The following is a 16,926-nucleotide window of genomic DNA, read 5'->3' as shown; positions in this document are numbered from 1 at the left end:
TAGCAATTGATACGCGTAGAACATTCACTCTCCCCCAAAAGAATCCCCAACAAGAAACCCTCTGACCCCCCCGCACAAACGCATCAACGGTGAGGCTGCTCTCTCCCTAGTCCCTGTCTCCCTCAGCCGGGCGAAGGGATCGTGTGGAGATGGTGCATCTGGGGTTGAGAACTGAACTCCAACTCAGGTCTTAGCGCTGCCAATCTAATTCCTCCCCCGCAACACAAACACGCACGCCAAGCTGGGGTAGGCTGTTACACTCTTTAGGCTGCGAGAAGTTAGACTGAGACAACTCGTCGAATCGGAGACTTAGTCTTGTTCTCCAATCCTGCTGTGGCTTTGATGAATCGAAGACATGCCTGACTCGGATGACACGGCGCCAATGCAACCAAACCAACCCCGTGCTTCTAGACGGACAGGCGGGCTGATCTTCTCCACGCTTAGATGCGTTGTTGTTCCTCTTCCCCTAGTGGTGGAGATCTGGGACTGAATAGACAGTCAGTCCATACATGACCTGGGGAAACAAAAAGCAAAGCAACATGAACCAAAGATGCAACATGGGGCCGGATCAAAGGGTGGCGCCCCTGTTCCGTGCCAATCTGGGGGACCAGGCTTGGCTTTTGAGCTTATGTATCCGTACTGGTTTGCAATTCATATATATTAGGGGAGCTATGGCCTGATATAAGTCCTTCCCTGTCCCTGCATCTGCATTGACTCTTGTCTCTCCTCTTCATTACCCCATAATCTGATTTCGATTCTATATACCATTTGACTCTTCTCCTTTTCACTAAGAAAGAAAAGTCTCTTCTCTCAATCTCCCATCCTGGACGAAATCACCATCATGGCCGCTACCACCGAGCACAGCGAGCAATTCAACGAGAAGCACGATGGTCTCAATGGCTTTGACCCTGAGGCTCAGCGCCTGGAGAGTCTGAACAGGTTGCGAACTGCTCAGAGCGTTCAGATGAGCCCTGAACTGTTTGAGAAGCTTTACCTTTCTCCTATGAATCAGGTTAAGGGAGATCTTCGACAGACTTTTGGAAACCCTACACCTATGTACGCTCGATTCACTTCTCCTTATTAGGAGTCTGTTACTGACAACTATTGTAGTGCTCTTGTTGGCTTCCTTCTCGCTTTTACACCCCTGACTTGCGATCTCATGGGCTGGCGAGGCGCTGGTGGCAGTGGTGCTGCCTCAAAGTACGTCTTCATCCACCAGCAACCCCTATAAACACTTCTAACATCAGTATCAGCGCCGTCTACGTCTTTATGGGCGGTCTTCTTATGATCATCGGTGGTATTCTTGAATGGGTCCTCGGCAACAGTTTCCCAGCCTGTGTCTTCTGCTCCTTCGGTGGTTTCTGGTTCTCTTACGGTGGCACTCTCATCCCTGCTTTTGCTGCCTACGCCTCATATGCTCCCGCCGATGCCACATCTGCTGCTGAAGGTCTTGCTACTCGAGGTTTCAACGCTAGTCTCGGTAAGTCCATATACTCTGCAGGCTGATGATCTTTTGCTAACAGGTTAGCTTTCTGGTTGCTCTTCATGGGTGTCTTGTCCTTCATCTTCCTCATCTGCGCTTTCCGAACCAACGTCGTCTTCGTCATGATCTTCTTCAGCTTGACCTTCTGCTTCTTGATGATTACTGCTGCTTTCTGGGCTCTGGCCGATGACTTTACTGGAAATGCTAAGCTCGCACAAAAGCTCCTCGTGGTATGTTCTCCCCTACACTATACACCTAACCTCTTACTAACTAGTCACAGGCTGGTGGTGCCTTTGGGTTCGTCACATGCATGTCTGGCTGGTACATTCTCATCGCTGTCCTCTTCGCCATCGTCGACTTCCCTATCCAAATCCCCGTTGGCGACTTGTCCACTGTCATCAAGGGACACAGCGAGAAGGCTCGTCGTGCTTAAGCTAGATATTATGGATTAATATGGAAAAGGGGTTGTAGGGACGATATGCACGTCGGGGCATCTCCTTACTGGCGTTGGTGATGGCGTTGAATCAGCCAACAATTGGAAATGGGTGGCTTCTTGTCCGAAGTTCGGACCTTGAGATTCGAACTTGATTTATTTATTGGTTATAGCCAAAGGATCTAGTTACTTTATTAGCGGAAAAGATAGTGAATACCAGGGACGTTTCCCAACCACTCGGCACCACTTCAGCTATTCTTGTTGTGAAGCATCACAGGTCATCAAGTTTAGAAAAGTAGTGGAATAACTAAGACCTCTCCAAGGCGAAAGGCAATATCTTCTGGTTGACTTCATTGGACCAGGAGTGTCTGTCTTATCTTCCATAATCGAAGTCATCGTGAGTTTACAAGATTAGTCCTAGAAGGGATACAAAGGGGAGACGTGCAATAAATATGATATGTTATCTTCCTATAGTTAGGCAGTTTTAGGATAGAGTCGCGAGCATGATTTTGTGTCATTTTCTATTCGTCAAAGCCCTATGAGCATCCAGCAATGTTCATCATAGATTGACGAAGAAACATTGTTTGAAGCCAAATTGAGTTCACCCGGGAAACCACGACGAATAATAAAGGGATTTAAACATTTTTATATATTGAGAAATCACTTTAACTCCTATACTCCCAAATTCGAGATTCATCCTTGCAGACTGCTTCCTGAATTCAGTCCTTCAATACACGTTAAGACCTTTTCAAGCAACGCCTTTCTTTTTGAGAAGCACCTTGACATCGTCCCCGTATCTCTCAAACCCAACGTTGAAACCTCCACGCAGAGTTGGCACTCGAAACTCCTCACCAGGAGCAGCTTCAATGTCAAAGGTACGAAGCATCGTCGCCACAACAGAGAAGACGATATCAGTACCAAACACGCGACCAGGACACATGTTACCCGCAACTCCAAAAGCTCTGACCTTATGAACAGCACTTCCGGAAATTTCACCCGCTTTGTTGATGAAACGAGAAGCTTTGAAGGTCGCGGCATCGGGACCCCAGTTGTCGACGTCCAAGTTGGATGCACACATTGGAAGCATGAAGATCTCTCCTTGGGGAACGGCAATAGGATCCGAGTCAGGGAGATTCAGCATGAAATCGTGGCGAGCGATTCGAGCAACACCTGTCATGTGAAGACGGAGAGTCTCGTACCAAGATGCCATAAGCCAGGGACACTCAGTGCGAACATTAGCAAAGTCCAGCCGTGGCTTGTCTTCTCTTTCAACATGCTTGAGCTGTTGCACCTCGTCGAGAATAACCTTCATCAACTCAGGGTCCGTCAACAGGTGGCGTGTGAGCCAGACCGCGAGGGTGCTAGTAGTTGCTAGGAGGCCTAGAGCTGAGACCATCTCAATGTGGTAGTAGTCTGGGTTGGTCTCCCAGTTGGGATCACTGTGAGCCACGACATTGATACTGTGAGCTGTGGTTTTAACACGAGCTTCGCGGTGCTCCAGATGAAATTCGCGAAGTCTGGCGAGAAGGTACCTGCGAGAGTTCCAGGCTGAGTTTGCTGTGAGCCAGGCGAATGGTCGTCCGAGAGTATCGAATGTCTCGCTGAGTTTCCTATAGTTTGTTAGTATGTCCTGTCAAAGTAAAGTGGTAACAACTTACATGAACTCGTTAGAGAAGTCCTGGTCCATACTCCAGGGGTTGGCAACTCCCCAGACCGCACTCGCTGTAGCAGAGACAGCCAGCTCAAACACCCAACGCCCAACAAGAACTTCATTCGTCTCGGGCATCTTCATCACACGATCCCTGATATTGGTGCTAGAGCGCTGATTGAGGGACACAATGTTCTCGACGTGTCCAAATTTTTGCTTGTGCAGGGGCTGGGGGTTGTAGCCAAAGACAGCCTTGATAGTCTCTTCCTTGAGTCCAAAGAGGCGAGGGCCAACGTAAACCAGAACTTGAGCAAGACCAGTGTCATTGACATGACGGGAGAGGACTCGGTCCATACTAGGATGACAGATGGTGATTCGCGCAAAGGGAATGTTAATGGTGAAGATTGGTGCAGTGGTGGATTTGATGAGACGGTTGATGTAGCGAGTGCTATCGATGGTCAGGCCAAATAGATGGCCCAACCAGGGAACAACACCGGATAGGCGGGGGAGATTGGAGATGGAAGGGGTACCATTGTTGGACTTCTCCTTGAAGGGGCTTGGAGACGAGAGGAATTGCAGAAGGCGGCGAGTCAGTGCTGGAAGGACGTAGACGGCCACAGAGAACAGTATAAAGGTGGGAATGAGGTTGATCGTGAGGGAAGAGAGGGCCTGAGTCTGGAGGATAGAAGACATGTTGAGTTGAATCAACACTAATCAATGGGATAAGAAGAGAGAGATATTGTGATGGAGATGATGAGATTCTTGCTCTAATGAACCTCTTCTTTCGTCTGGCCATCTCTTCCACTTATACAACTTTAAGATAGAGCTTCTCGTCAACTCCTAACACCTTTATCGTGATCGACTTCAGGTCTCGACAAATCTTTCCACCACCAACCTCAGCTGTGAATAAGCACAAAGGTCTGGACTAGCAAACTCGCCATATCACATTCTCAGCTGCATCTCTAATCACACGAATAATCCCTCCAAGACCACGATCTAGCGAATTCTCGAGCCACATGTATCCAGACAAGACTCCAATACCCAATGAACTCGAAGATTCTTCATGTTTGTCGTTACACAAGATTCAGGATAGAGTTCGATATTGTTGGAAAGACATATATGCAGTTGGTTCCTTTCTCATGGAGTGGGTGTACACGGCGATGCCCTCACTTGTGAACAACCCAACAGACATTCTAGATCCGGCGATGCCTTGGAAGTTGTCAATAGTTCAGTATCCACGCTTAGACTTGTACCGCCTTCTCTTACGCCTTTTCTTACGTCGTTATGTCTCTCATATTGTAGGGGGCAAGGAGTTGGTGGCGTACGAATTTGAGGTTGGACCAACTTATGCTGATAACATGGCAATACGGTGAGCAACTATTGTCCGGGCACTTACACGAACCGTTACGCTTGATTTGACTTTTAAACGTCTAAGCTAAGTATATAGTTCTTCAAGAGACGGCAAGTCTAAAGTGTGTAGCTTTGTTAATAAACTTCTGTGCCTTAGACCAAAGACACAAGCTGAAGTATGTCGCGCCCGAGACTACGAACCAACAGAACGGTTCTGGAATCTCTGAATGTCTCCGATTATATGTAAACCTTCTGTCTTTAGACTACGCTGGTTCAAGTTTCCCAGTTCCAAGTCTTTGGGTCATGCCTAAATGCACGACACCCTCCTTGTTCCCTCAACCCATGCAGACATATCGCCATCTAAAGTCTAGATCTACAACAAACGAATCGCTTCTTCGGATCGGTGCTAATCCGGCCGAGTGTGACTCCAGCCAGGTCTTCGGGCGCCGAGGGAAAACACGCCAAGTATAGTCGGTGTAGTGTTCAACGCCATGATTTGACCAGAGGGGGGGTATTGTTCTACACTCCGGGTATTGGATCTTGCATCGATTAGGTAGGTGACGCTTGTATCACCAAACTCATCGGGATCATCGACGGAGGTTATCACACGAGTTGGTAGGGCTGCAACCAACGGTGGCGTGAATCTTTACTCCTCCAGCGGTGCACGATCCAGGGATCTACGCTCACATGAAAGAGGCCTTTTAGGCGGCTGTGCAACGGTTCGTAACTTGATTGGATATAGTAATAAGGTTGTATAACGGGCGTTAATTATAGGATATGTACTGGAATGCCGTTGGATGTGTGTGTCGGGTTTGGCTGGTTGGTGAAACTGGACACTGCTAAAGAAACAACTAGACGGAATGGTTCTTGCATCATTTACTCTCTAATATGACTCAAATTTGGTAGAAAGATGATCTAGTGTATTGTTTGTGTGACCTGTGTTGTATTCGATGCAGTTGAAGGTCAGAAGGCCTATGTTTTATCGGTTGGAATGTAAAGATCGGAGTCGCCTCAAGACAAAGCACAACTCAATTGACAACCCGCATATGAATGCGACATGTTTCTCAATCTCTTACTTGGGGAAAGATTGCAGTACTGTGTTTATAATGTGGAGGGCGCAGAGATAACTTATCGCGTCTATTGCTCATCTCAACTTACTTGGTGCCTACGCCTGTTTACACGAGCCATTTGCACAAGAATACAGATATCAAAGGCGCGATTGCCGTGAGAGCACCATTTACTGGTAATGATTTATCACAGAATGAGCCTTCTTGTCTATTAAACTTCAGTGTAAAGGGGGCATAAACGATTTGAAGGACGTGGATGTTGGATCGGTGTTGTACTTCACCCAGTGACGGAAACCGGTTCTCTTTACTATAAGAAAAACTACCTGTGCATCATACGTTTGCTACAAGACTCGGCATGTCATATACTGTGACTGATGTCCGTTTCACCTCAAGTATAGACAGATGCACATCCATCTTGCTGATGAGTATTTACACGGTGACTCAATTTGGCGAGCATTGACCTTTGAATGTGAAATCGTTACAAGGAGGGCGCGCCTTGAAGGTTCTGTCAATATAAAATTGATCGTAAATTAGCAAGGATTCATTGTTTGAGTCAAAATGTCTCCATATTGGATCCTTTTTTGACAGGGAAGTGACTCGAATAAAGTTTTTAGTGTCAAAATCGAACTGCGATAGCGGAGGCGATTGATAAGATAAGAATCACAAATATTCTCTCTTCCCCTCCAAACGCAATTACACTCAACCTCGCATTTCCATTCTCTCAGTAACTAATTCCTCCCTATAATACACAACCGCAATGGCTCTGCGACTCCCCCTCCGAGCTCGATTAGCGTCCTGCGCTGCTGTCGCCCGTCCTCGGATCGTCCGCCGAGGGTTCGCTTCGCTACCAAATGCCGACGTCACGTCCGATTCCAAGAGCGCTGCTATTGTGAATGAGCATGCGCCTTATATGGTTGCCACATATGCTCGACCTCCGCCTGTGTTTGTGAAGGGGAAAGGGTCGTGGTTGTGGGATGCTGAGGATCGAAAGTTTCTGGACTTTACCGCCGGTATCGCTGTCAATGGTCTCGGTCATTGCGATCCTGAGTTTACTCGAATCTTGACGGAGCAGGTAAGAAATTGACAGTTTCAATTGTGCAATTGAGTTACTAACGGTTGTTAACAGGCCCAAACTCTCGTTCACGCTTCCAACCTGTACTACAACCCATGGACAGGCGCCCTCTCCAAACTCCTCGTCGAAAAAACCCTCGAGTCAGGCGCCATGCACAACGCCGCCTCAGTTTTCGTCTGTAACTCTGGTTCCGAAGCCAACGAAGCCGCTATCAAGTTCGCCCGTAAAGCCGGAAAGGTCGTCGATCCCTCGGGCGAGAAGGTCGAGATCGTCTCGTTCAATAATGGTTTCCACGGCCGAACTATGGGCAGCTTGTCCGCGACACCGAACCCCAAGTACCAGAAGCCCTTTTCGCCTATGGTTCCTGGCTTCAAGACGGGAAATTACAACGATGTTGCTGGTATCAATGATTTGGTCACCGAGAAGACGTGCGGTGTTATTGTAGAGCCTATTCAGGGTGAGGGTGGTGTTACTCCTGCTACTGAGGAGTTCCTTGTTGCGCTTGCAAAGCGATGTCGTGAGGTTGGTGCTGTTCTCATCTATGATGAGATTCAGTCTGGTCTCGGCCGTACAGGAACTCTTTGGGCTCACGGTAACTTGCCAAAGGAGGCTCACCCCGATATCCTCACAACGGCCAAGGCGCTCGGAAATGGCTTCCCCATTGGCGCTGTGCTCGTGACGCAGGACGTCTCTGATAAGATGAAGGTCGGCGACCACGGTACCACTTTCGGCGGAAACCCTCTAGCCTGCCGTCTGGCGCATTACATCGTCGGCCGTCTTTCCGATAAGCAACTCCAAGCCGACGTTCGCGCCAAGTCCGAGATCTTCAAGAAGCGCTTCGCTAAGTTTCAGAGCCAATATCCCGACCTTGTCACAGAAGTCCGTGGACGCGGTCTGATTCTGGGTCTGCAGTTGTCTGAGGATCCTACAGCCATCATCAAGGCTGCCCGTGAGCGGGGATTGCTCATCATTAGTGCTGGCGTCAACACATTGCGATTTGTGCCGAGCTTGACTGTTACAGATGAGGAGATTAACCAGGGATTGGATATTGTGGAGGCTGCTATTGCTGCTACTCGATAAGGATAGACTTGGCTGTTTATGATTACTGGTTAAAAGTGTTTGACGTTAAGACGAGAGCGAGACTAGACAAAAGGCTAGATACCATATACTGATTTACGTTTTGCAATTGCCGTAAATATGATAATGAGACGAATGTCACTTATAAATGGGAACGGAAGGGCTACGTGAGCCATTGGGCTTGGGTTGAGCTGAAATACAAAAGTGTCACGGTGGGAAATCACAAAGTAATGGGAAAACATATGTCAGAATGTAGATCTAACATCAATTGATGGCCTGTGTCCGCATATATAAAAAGTACATCATGACACGCTCAACGCCAACCATCCCCAATATCCTATATCCCGTCTATGCTATCTAGCAAATTGCATGTGTCTTGCCAGTCTTGCCCTGGAGAGAATGCGACTCGCCCTGAGATATGTTAGTCAAAGAACAACAGACGCAAGACGTAAATGGCTTACCTTGTAAACAGGGTGGGCATGCTTTCCACGACCCATGGCAGAAATGTGATTCCTAATATACTCCTCACGCTTCTTGATGGACTCCTGATCCGTCTCCATGAGAAGACCGTGGCACAGCTTGACATCGCAGATGAGCTGGTCACATCGACTCTTTGTGAAGTCCTCTCGGACAACGACACGCAGCATCTTGACACCAGAGTTGGGAGCCATGGTGTAAGCTGGAACGACCCAACCTCGAGAACGGAGGTGGTGAGCGAGAGCAAACTCATCGTAGTAGCGATCAGGATCACCGCCCTCTTCAACAGTCTTGAAGCGGAAGGCAACGAGGGGGAGACCAGCTCCAGAACGTTCCGACATGATGACGAAACCCAGATTCTCGAGGGTTTCTGTCAGGTAGTCGGCAGTACGGGTGAGGTTGCTCATGATAGCACGGTAACCATGCTTTCCGAGACGGATGAGCTGGTAGTATTGGCCAATGACCTGCGATGCACCCTTGGAGAAGTTAAGAGTGAAAGAGGATTGGTCGGCTCCGAGGTAGTTGATGTTGAAGACGAGTTCTTGAGGGAGATACTCGGGAGATCGCCAGATGACCCAGCCAACACCAGGATACACAAGACCGTACTTGTGACCTGACACATTGATGGAAACGACCTTTTCACATCGGAAATCCCACTCTAGGTCAGGGACGACGAAGGGTGCGACGAAACCACCACTGGCGGCATCAACGTGGATAGGAACATCGAGATTTCGCTCAATGAGGAGATCATTAATGGCCTTAATATCCTCGTACTCACCAGTATAAGTAGTTCCGAGAATAGCGCACATGCCAATAGTGTTCTCATCACACAGATCAACAGCCTGATCAGGATCCATGACGAATCGATCAGGTGTGCAGTAGACGAGCTTCTCTTCAACCTCGAAATAACGAGTGGCCTTTTCCCAACAAACCTGCACAGCAGAGGACATGACAATGTTGGGATGCTCGGTGCTCTTTCCCTCAGCTTGTCTGCGGAGCTTCCAGCGCTTCTTCATGGCAAGAACGCCAAGCATGATGGCTTCTGATGAGCCAACAGTAGATGTACCGACTGATTCGCCAGGAGGCGCGTGGAAGAGATCGCCGATCATGTTGACACAACGGTTCTGAATGTCGGCGGATTGAGGGTACTCCTCGTAATCGATGAAGTTTTTGGAGAAGGACTCCGCCATGAGCTTTTCAGCCTCATCTTCCTGGTACGGGTGTTAGTGAAGCTATTCAGAGATACGATGGCGGGGTAATTTAGTGCTTGTGCTGGCTGGTATTGCACAGAGCTACCTGTCATCCCCAGAGCCAAGAAATGGTTCGTCCCCGCTGTGGGCGGGCTTGGCAAACGACGGGTATGGATTGATTACGTACCATGTAAGTAGTGACAAAAGATGCCAAGCTAGTAAATAGCTGTTAGCAGCTGTTTTCGGATCTGAAAGTGGAGGAGACAAGAAAACTTACTTGAGCATGGGGTTGTTGTCAAGACTCAGATCATCCTTGATCATGCGATAAGCAATGTCGCGGGGCATCTCATTCTCTGGCATATGATGCTTGGGGAGGTCCATGCCCGCAAAGCGAGAGCCGTAAACGCTGGTGGTGAACTCATCCTGGTAGCTCGCAAGCTGCATCTGAGGCTTTCTCGAGGTACGAGAGCTCGTGGAGCGAACAGACACAGCATCAGAGTCGTCTCTGGCACGGACAACGGAGAGATGAGACATGTTGTCGATGAAAGAAGGTGTAACAGTTCCGTTGGCAGAAGAGGGAAGATGTTGGCCGTTGGAGGGGAAATAACCGTTTGTACTTGTCTTGACAGGTCTTCCTTGATCGTCTGTCTCGATGATGGGAACAGGTGAGGCAGCCTCACTTTCTGAATGTTGTACGAGACTCATGATGGAAGAGGAAGAGGGGTAGCTCTTGATATAGCAGATATCACACAAAGTTTAATGTAATAGGCCAAAAAGGGAAAACGGTAGCAGCCGGTTTTTTCTTGCTTTCGTGTTGTGTTTGGTATGCGTGGCGCGCGTTTGGATATGGCGTTTTAGTGGGTTAGAGCTACAGTGACGATGACGGCAAGCCGCAGCCTTGAAGGTACAGTGGAGGGGTAGAACGGGAAGCTCGGCAATAGATTTGGTGTTTGAGAGCTGAAGCTGTCCCTAGTGTGAAAAAGGACGTGTAATGCAAGAGGAATTATAATGGAGATGAGGGGAGGGCAACAGATAGATATCCAGAGAGTGGATGGATATAGACGATGGTTGGTTATGTATGAGTGATGCAATAGAAGAGATACGAGTGGAATCGAGAGAAAACAAAAGAAGTCTCAACGAGGAAGAGCCACCGGCTTTTTAAACAATTCTCTTGAGGACGTGAATAAAATAAATGCCTCCAAATTAACAAGCATGGAAATCCGGCACCTCAAACGGGAGCCCGCGCATAATGCTAGGTCTCCGTAGCTATCCATAAACTAAAGGCCCAACCTGTCTGGTACCTGAGGCTTCTGTAACTTTACAAGCACTGCCCTGTTGATGATCCCGATCCCAGCATCGTACGTATTATCCTCCGTACCAGTACAGACCTGAAAACCACCAGAAACACGCGAGAAAGATACCTGACAACTACATGATCTATACCCAAATCACTGACCCCGTTTTCATCCGCTTTCTCCTTTTCGAGGAACCTATTATTGGCTTTGTCGGTGCGAGGGGCATGATGATGACGATTGCTCACCTTTGTGTTTATCCCCCTGTCTGTTCGGTGATACTGGGGAGTCTCGTTTTTGACTTACACCGACACCTACCGTTCTGCCTCTAGTATTGGCTGTATATCCCTCATAGATTTCTTTAAAATTACTGGTTTATTTATTTTTTGTGACAAAGTTCTTTTGTTCTCAGGCGGCCTCGCGTAGACCGAAATAAGTAACCCAGTGATGATTTCTGTCTCAGCCGTAAACAATACCCGCAAACAAGTCAAGGTCAGCTCACCTTGCAGCCCCCCTTGTTACCCTATTGGGTAGCTCGGTCAGGTCGATTCGGTGAAGTGAAGCCGAGAGAAAGAACACGCGGTTTTCGGGTTCTGGTCTCCGGGCAAGGGTTGAAAAAAAGCATCTGATGATGTCCCTTTTTCGAAACAAAGCACAACTTAACGGTCAGTCTCCGTGGGAAAGGGGTTGCTGTGTTTTTTCTCTGAAGCAGATCGGACAGATATCCCAGGCTTTGGGGTACAGGTCTGGGGATTTGATCCTATTTGTTGGGCTTTTCTGGGACGATGTAGGAGAGTTAACGTAGCATGGTATTTCCCCAGGTAAAGTCGGTGTGCCCTGTTTACGATGTGCTCTGCTATCCTCATCTCGATATGGATGTTGGATAGTATTGCGGGCGTTGAACCCCCAAACTCACTCCATTGTCTCTTGATCTTGATTATGGGCGCATATGTCTTGCGTCTCATGTTGTTTGCCCCCATATTTTGGCCTCAAGAACTCGATTCTATTCATCCAGTGAAGATTATCGAATTTCATTGTGGTCAAGGTCCTGGAATGACTTGCAGCATTACCGTGCAAGCCCCTGCTCGGGCATCAATATTGTTCTCGGTGACAGAAAGGCACAATTTTACCGGGTAAATTCGAGAACTTAGTTTATTAACAATATCCTTTCTACTCTTCTACCTTCCTTTTTCCATCATCGTCGTGACCCTTATGGTTCAAGTCTCTTCATTGACTATTTCCTTGATATTTACAGGGCTGAAAAGAATGGGAAATGTCGCGACGGCAGCCCGGCCAACAAGCGCGGTCCAATCACGGAGGTTACCGGCCGGCGAGACGGGCCTCTAGACCCATATCCACGGCCGAGTTCCGTATGAAATGCTTCACTCTCTTTACCCACAGGCTGAGACTTGAGGTTGAAACGGGCACTATAGGTACTTGATTAGCGAGTACTCCAGGTTATTATGCCGAGAGATCAGCCAAGGAGGCTGGACTCGCTCACCTCTGCTCACCTTTACCTTGCTACAGCATTATCCATTATGTATCGTTTTATGTGAGGCCATCTAGACCCGTAGAAAACTACACGTCTACTGGTAAGCATTACGAGTTCTGAAAGATCGACAAAACTCTCCTCAAAACACACGTATCACATATGCCTCTCTATCCGTAAAAATAATCCCCAAAAAGGGGCCCTTTACGGTTTCTCCGTGAGCTGCTTTCTCACCCCAAATAACCTGACCTCAGTCATCCAAGTGGCGTGTCTTTTTATTCCTCCCAGCCCAACATCCCCGGATTGAATGAATCCTTGCTCATAATCCAACCGGCCCAACTCCCGCCCAATTTCGTGGGGTCTCTCATATGTTGCGTGTTGTGCTCACCGAGACAGAGAGCTCTGACGCAGACACGGTCCGTCCGCCCCCTTTTGAGCCCCGTTTCTTCTAGACACAGACAATGCTTCGAATGGCCTCACTTTTGTCGGTGCGCATCGCAGGCTGAGGTGTTTATGTTGTTGGGCTCTAAAGTCATTTTGGAGGCAAATCAGGCTGCATTGACAACTTTGTCAGCAATTACAGCGCCTACGTGCCGTTCAGTAGTAGTGAATAAGCAATGACACTGCATATTCTTCATATGTCGATATCATTACAGGCTGCTCAACTATCATTCCAGCCACAACGCCTCATTGTTACGACCTTGACCTGGCCCACAGCGCGGCGGTCCGCCGGGATTCAATATCCGCGATCCAGGCTTGGCCGATCCGTTTTGTCCCGTCTTACTGTTTCGAGAAGATGGTCAGTGATTTTGGCAGTCTTCTAGAAAATCGATGCATTGCAGCTTCGTTGACCAGGCAGTCCTTGTCTTGTCCGATCATCATCACGCCTGCATCAAAATCACTTCAGGCCACAAGTTGTACAAAACATTCTAATAAGGGTGTCCTATGTGTATCTACAAACAGTCATATCTTCGTAAGAATCAACTACAGAAACATATGCCCTCATCGTATACTCCGACTTACAAACCAACGCAAAATGCAACCTCACGATGCAACTCATCTCGCTTTATGCGACAAAACCCACATCATCATGCAGTATCCGTCCCAATGCAAGATCCCGTCCCTTCCGAGCTGTTCTCTAGTCGTCATCCCCCATCCCCGTCAACCCGCTCGCAAGTCCCTGCATACGTCTCCCCAGTAGATCATCAGAACTCTTGAGCTTAACAAGGCTCTTGTTTCTATTCTTGCTCTTGCTGAGACCCACACTCTTGCGTCTCTTGGCGTTCTTATCGCCGTTTGATAAAGAGGTTCCGTTGGTGTGCGCTCGTGGTGTCGTGTCGCCGCTTTCGCTGCCGCCGTTGATGTCGGGACTTTGCTGGGGTGTTGTTTGGTTGGAGCTGCGTCGTTGGTTCATCTTTGTCATGCTGATCTCGAGGGGCCTGTCTTCTTCGCTGGATTCGGTGCGCATGTGATGACGACCGTCACCGTTGATTCCGAAGCCGTTGGTTTGGGACCTGGCGGCTCGGGCTTGTCTGTCTTTACGAACACGCATAACTTCTGCGTGGTCGAAGAGTTGGTCGAACCAGTCGATGCATCTCTCAAAGTGTCTCCAAGCAGGAGGATAAACAGTTGGGAATTGCATGAAGCCATGAGATGTTCCAGGAATTAACATCACCTCGGCTGCGTCTCTATCATTGAACTCGGCGTTCTGGTCTGTTCCTGACTGCTCCTGAACAAATGCAGCCTCTTTAGCACGGCGAAGTCGTCCTGCAAATATGACCGTATCATCAACTAGAGGATCTCGCTCTCCAGTCATAAAGTATGTCTTGGGAAAGTCGACGAGTAAAGCCTCTGGGGCCAGTACGGGACTAAGGAGATAATCCTGGCTGAAATCAGGTCGGTTATGAGCACCGATATATAAGATAATCATGGCTCTCATCATCTCGGGCGTAAGAACTCGATCGTTGAAGTAAGAGATCATAGAAGAAGTAGCCAGTCGCGTCTTCATCGGTTCAGGATGATGAGAAGACTTTTTCTCATTGGCCTCAGAGGCATCTTTCGGGAAGCTCAGAGAGCGAGGGCCGACATGAGAGAACTCAGGATGTGGACTTCTGGGTCCCTGAGATGCCGCAATCAAGGCCTCTTTTGTCGTCAAAGCGCTCAACTTGGTATGCGGTGGCGGCGATCCATCTTCTTCATCGTCAGAGTGGTGAGGAGTTCCAACGAGCTCATTGTACTGCATGCTCTTGCGTCGCATAATTCTTCGGTTTGTTTTTCTCATCTTGCGGTCTTTGATAAGAGACATCTGCTCATCTGTCATCCAGTTGCCGATGTTCATATCTAAAGCTGGATAGAAGCACACAAGTCCGTCAGGAGCTGGCAGCTCTGTTTGGCCTGGTCTGCGGAACGCTGGGTGTCGTGTCTCCATAATCATCAATGTCGAAGCAACCGCTAGGTTTCCTCCAGCACTGTCGCCAGTGACGATAATTCGAGGAACTTCTGTGCCTGGTAGACCTATACATCGACCTTTGGTGTTTACAATAGTTCTGTAAACATCGAAGCACTCATTCAGTGCATATGGATACGGGAACTCGGGTGCCTTCTTATAGTCGAGACTCAGAATTGGCAAGGCTGACTTGGCAGCCCATGAGAACAACTTGTCGTCGTTACAGCGAGGATCCATGGCAACAAACCCACCGCCCGGGATATCGAGAATCAGTCTATCGTGACGGTGAAGATCTGACAACGGTCCATCATAGTACAGCCACGCAAGAACAGGTTCTTTGTAGTCGCTATCGGCGGGCCGTGGTATTCGAATCTGTCTCGGAGGCCATCGCATAAAACGAGGTCGCATGAGTCCCTGAAAGAAACTCAAATAAGGTGATGTGCCCTTATTCCAGGACACTCGCAGATGTTCGACGGTAATCATACCCCTAACTTTTCGGACCTTTTCGTCTGCCTTTTCGGTAGCAACAAGGTAGAAAAGTGAAAAGACGATGCTCGCCATATCGCGCAACCATTTGGTCTTGATCTTCATGGCCGTCCAGAAGCCAGCGTCCAGCGCAGTCAAGACCCATGTAGCTCGATAGTATGTTGCATCGTACATATTGGCCATGGGCTCTGGGCTCGCAAGTCCGACTAGGGTGCTGAAGTTTCGAGCGGCGTATAAATAGATCATCGTTATCACGACGGTTTGCCATGCTGTTAGACGCTTGGAGAAGAGTCTCGAGAGTAACTGGGCGCCGGGAGGGCCATGTTTGTGGCCTCTGTAAGTGTGTTAGTACCTCAGAGCCCAGATTCAAAGGTGGAATACTTACTTTACTAAATAGGCAGACCAAAAAGTCAAGACTGCGAGGACCTGAAGTCGTCGAGACTTGACCGAAGGCCGTCCTAAGACGTGGTCTATCATGCTGAGCAGACCAAGTCTGAATATGTGTTTATTTGGTGATGCCGACGAAATATGCAAGGTCAGCAAAGAAACAAAGGAAATCAATTAGAATGCAGACACATGGTGTCGTGCCGTGTCGTGTCGTAGGGTCTTCCGGATAAAATGATGGTCGTTCACATGAAAGAAAAAAGGCCCTGCAACACACGACTCAATATCCTCGGTGGTGGGACTAGGACAGGGTTACGAGAGCCTTATCGTGAATTGGCCGTTGTAAGTCGATTTACTGGCGATAAGTGCAACGTTCAGTAGTATACTGAGTGTTTGAGGTGTTTCACATTCACGAGAATATCATCAAGAGAAGAGGAAAAGGGAGAGCAAAAGTCAAAAGCCATTGATGATTAGATACATAAACAACAGAGTCAAAGGTCAATTCTCGAGCAAACAATGGATCATTCCAAGCTCAATTCGGTCCAAAAGCCGAAGTAAGATGACGACTCGTGACTCGTGACATGTTTTGGTAGGTAGCACTGCCTTAGTATTTACATGTGAAAATGTCATCTCCAAACTCCGGGGATAAACGCGGGGGGGTATTTTATCTGTGGGGGCGCATTGAATATGACGTCGCTAACATGGGGAATATCATAACATGATATTCTAGAAATCGATGCAACATCTACAACTTACGTATTATAAGACAAAAGAAACTGTCGTCAAACTGCCACGTCTTTTCGTTGCTCACGGGGTCTCAAGCCTCTCCCGTGGTAAAACCCAATTATGCACGGTACATCAGCTGAAAGAGTTTTCCCCCAAGGCTAATCTAATAATTGTCCGCAAACGCAATGGAATGCGAGCTTTGTTCATGCGGGACACATGATTCATGGCTTGTGGCGGCACGTGTCTGCTTCTCCAAATGCAACACCCCCTGGCTTGTCAATCACATGCAGCAACATGGCTGACTTG

The 16,926-nt window shown here is 48.3% G+C and overlaps 5 protein-coding genes across 5 annotated transcripts; 2 read left to right on the top strand and 3 right to left on the bottom strand.

Moving 5' to 3' along the window:
• Positions 1-841: 841 nt before the first annotated feature.
• BKA55DRAFT_533288 (GPR1/FUN34/yaaH family-domain-containing protein) lies at positions 842-1,916 on the top strand (the record flags this gene model as incomplete). The annotated part of the gene is made up of 5 exons (XM_046189443.1): positions 842-1,056; positions 1,111-1,200; positions 1,254-1,480; positions 1,529-1,713; positions 1,764-1,916. The coding sequence occupies 5 exons, from the start codon at positions 842-844 to the stop codon at positions 1,914-1,916; spliced, it is 870 nt and encodes a 289-aa protein (XP_046057467.1).
• Positions 1,917-2,664: 748 nt separating this feature from the next.
• Positions 2,665-4,257, bottom strand: BKA55DRAFT_496227 (cytochrome P450; the record flags this gene model as incomplete). The annotated part of the gene is made up of 2 exons (XM_046186355.1): positions 2,665-3,526; positions 3,575-4,257. The coding sequence occupies 2 exons, from the start codon at positions 4,255-4,257 to the stop codon at positions 2,665-2,667; spliced, it is 1,545 nt and encodes a 514-aa protein (XP_046057466.1).
• A 2,388-nt stretch (positions 4,258-6,645) lies between these two features.
• On the top strand, positions 6,646-8,382 carry BKA55DRAFT_552467 (pyridoxal phosphate-dependent transferase). Its single transcript, XM_046191434.1, has 2 exons — positions 6,646-7,053; positions 7,108-8,382. The coding sequence occupies exons 1-2, from the start codon at positions 6,739-6,741 to the stop codon at positions 8,131-8,133; spliced, it is 1,341 nt and encodes a 446-aa protein (XP_046057465.1). The 5' UTR covers positions 6,646-6,738; the 3' UTR covers positions 8,134-8,382.
• BKA55DRAFT_552466 (pyridoxal phosphate-dependent transferase) lies at positions 8,383-10,967 on the bottom strand. The gene is made up of 4 exons (XM_046191433.1): positions 10,075-10,967; positions 9,985-10,012; positions 8,592-9,818; positions 8,383-8,541 (listed from the first exon to the last, which is right to left on the bottom strand). Exons 1-4 carry the CDS (start codon positions 10,500-10,502, stop codon positions 8,488-8,490), a joined length of 1,737 nt encoding a protein of 578 aa, XP_046057464.1. The 5' UTR covers positions 10,503-10,967; the 3' UTR covers positions 8,383-8,487.
• Positions 10,968-13,716: 2,749 nt separating this feature from the next.
• Positions 13,717-15,756, bottom strand: BKA55DRAFT_589079 (Alpha/Beta hydrolase protein; the record flags this gene model as incomplete). Its single annotated transcript, XM_046194880.1, has 1 exon — positions 13,717-15,756. One exon carries the CDS (start codon positions 15,754-15,756, stop codon positions 13,717-13,719), a length of 2,040 nt encoding a protein of 679 aa, XP_046057463.1.
• Between the last annotated feature and the right edge of the window lie 1,170 nt (positions 15,757-16,926).

The sequence above is a fragment of the Fusarium redolens genome (genome assembly GCF_020744475.1).
Source record: "Fusarium redolens strain MPI-CAGE-AT-0023 chromosome Unknown BKA55scaffold_1, whole genome shotgun sequence".
Lineage (NCBI taxonomy): Eukaryota > Fungi > Ascomycota > Sordariomycetes > Hypocreales > Nectriaceae > Fusarium > Fusarium redolens.
Note: the sequence above shows the minus strand (reverse complement) of the source record. Positions and strands in the feature narration are given on the sequence as shown.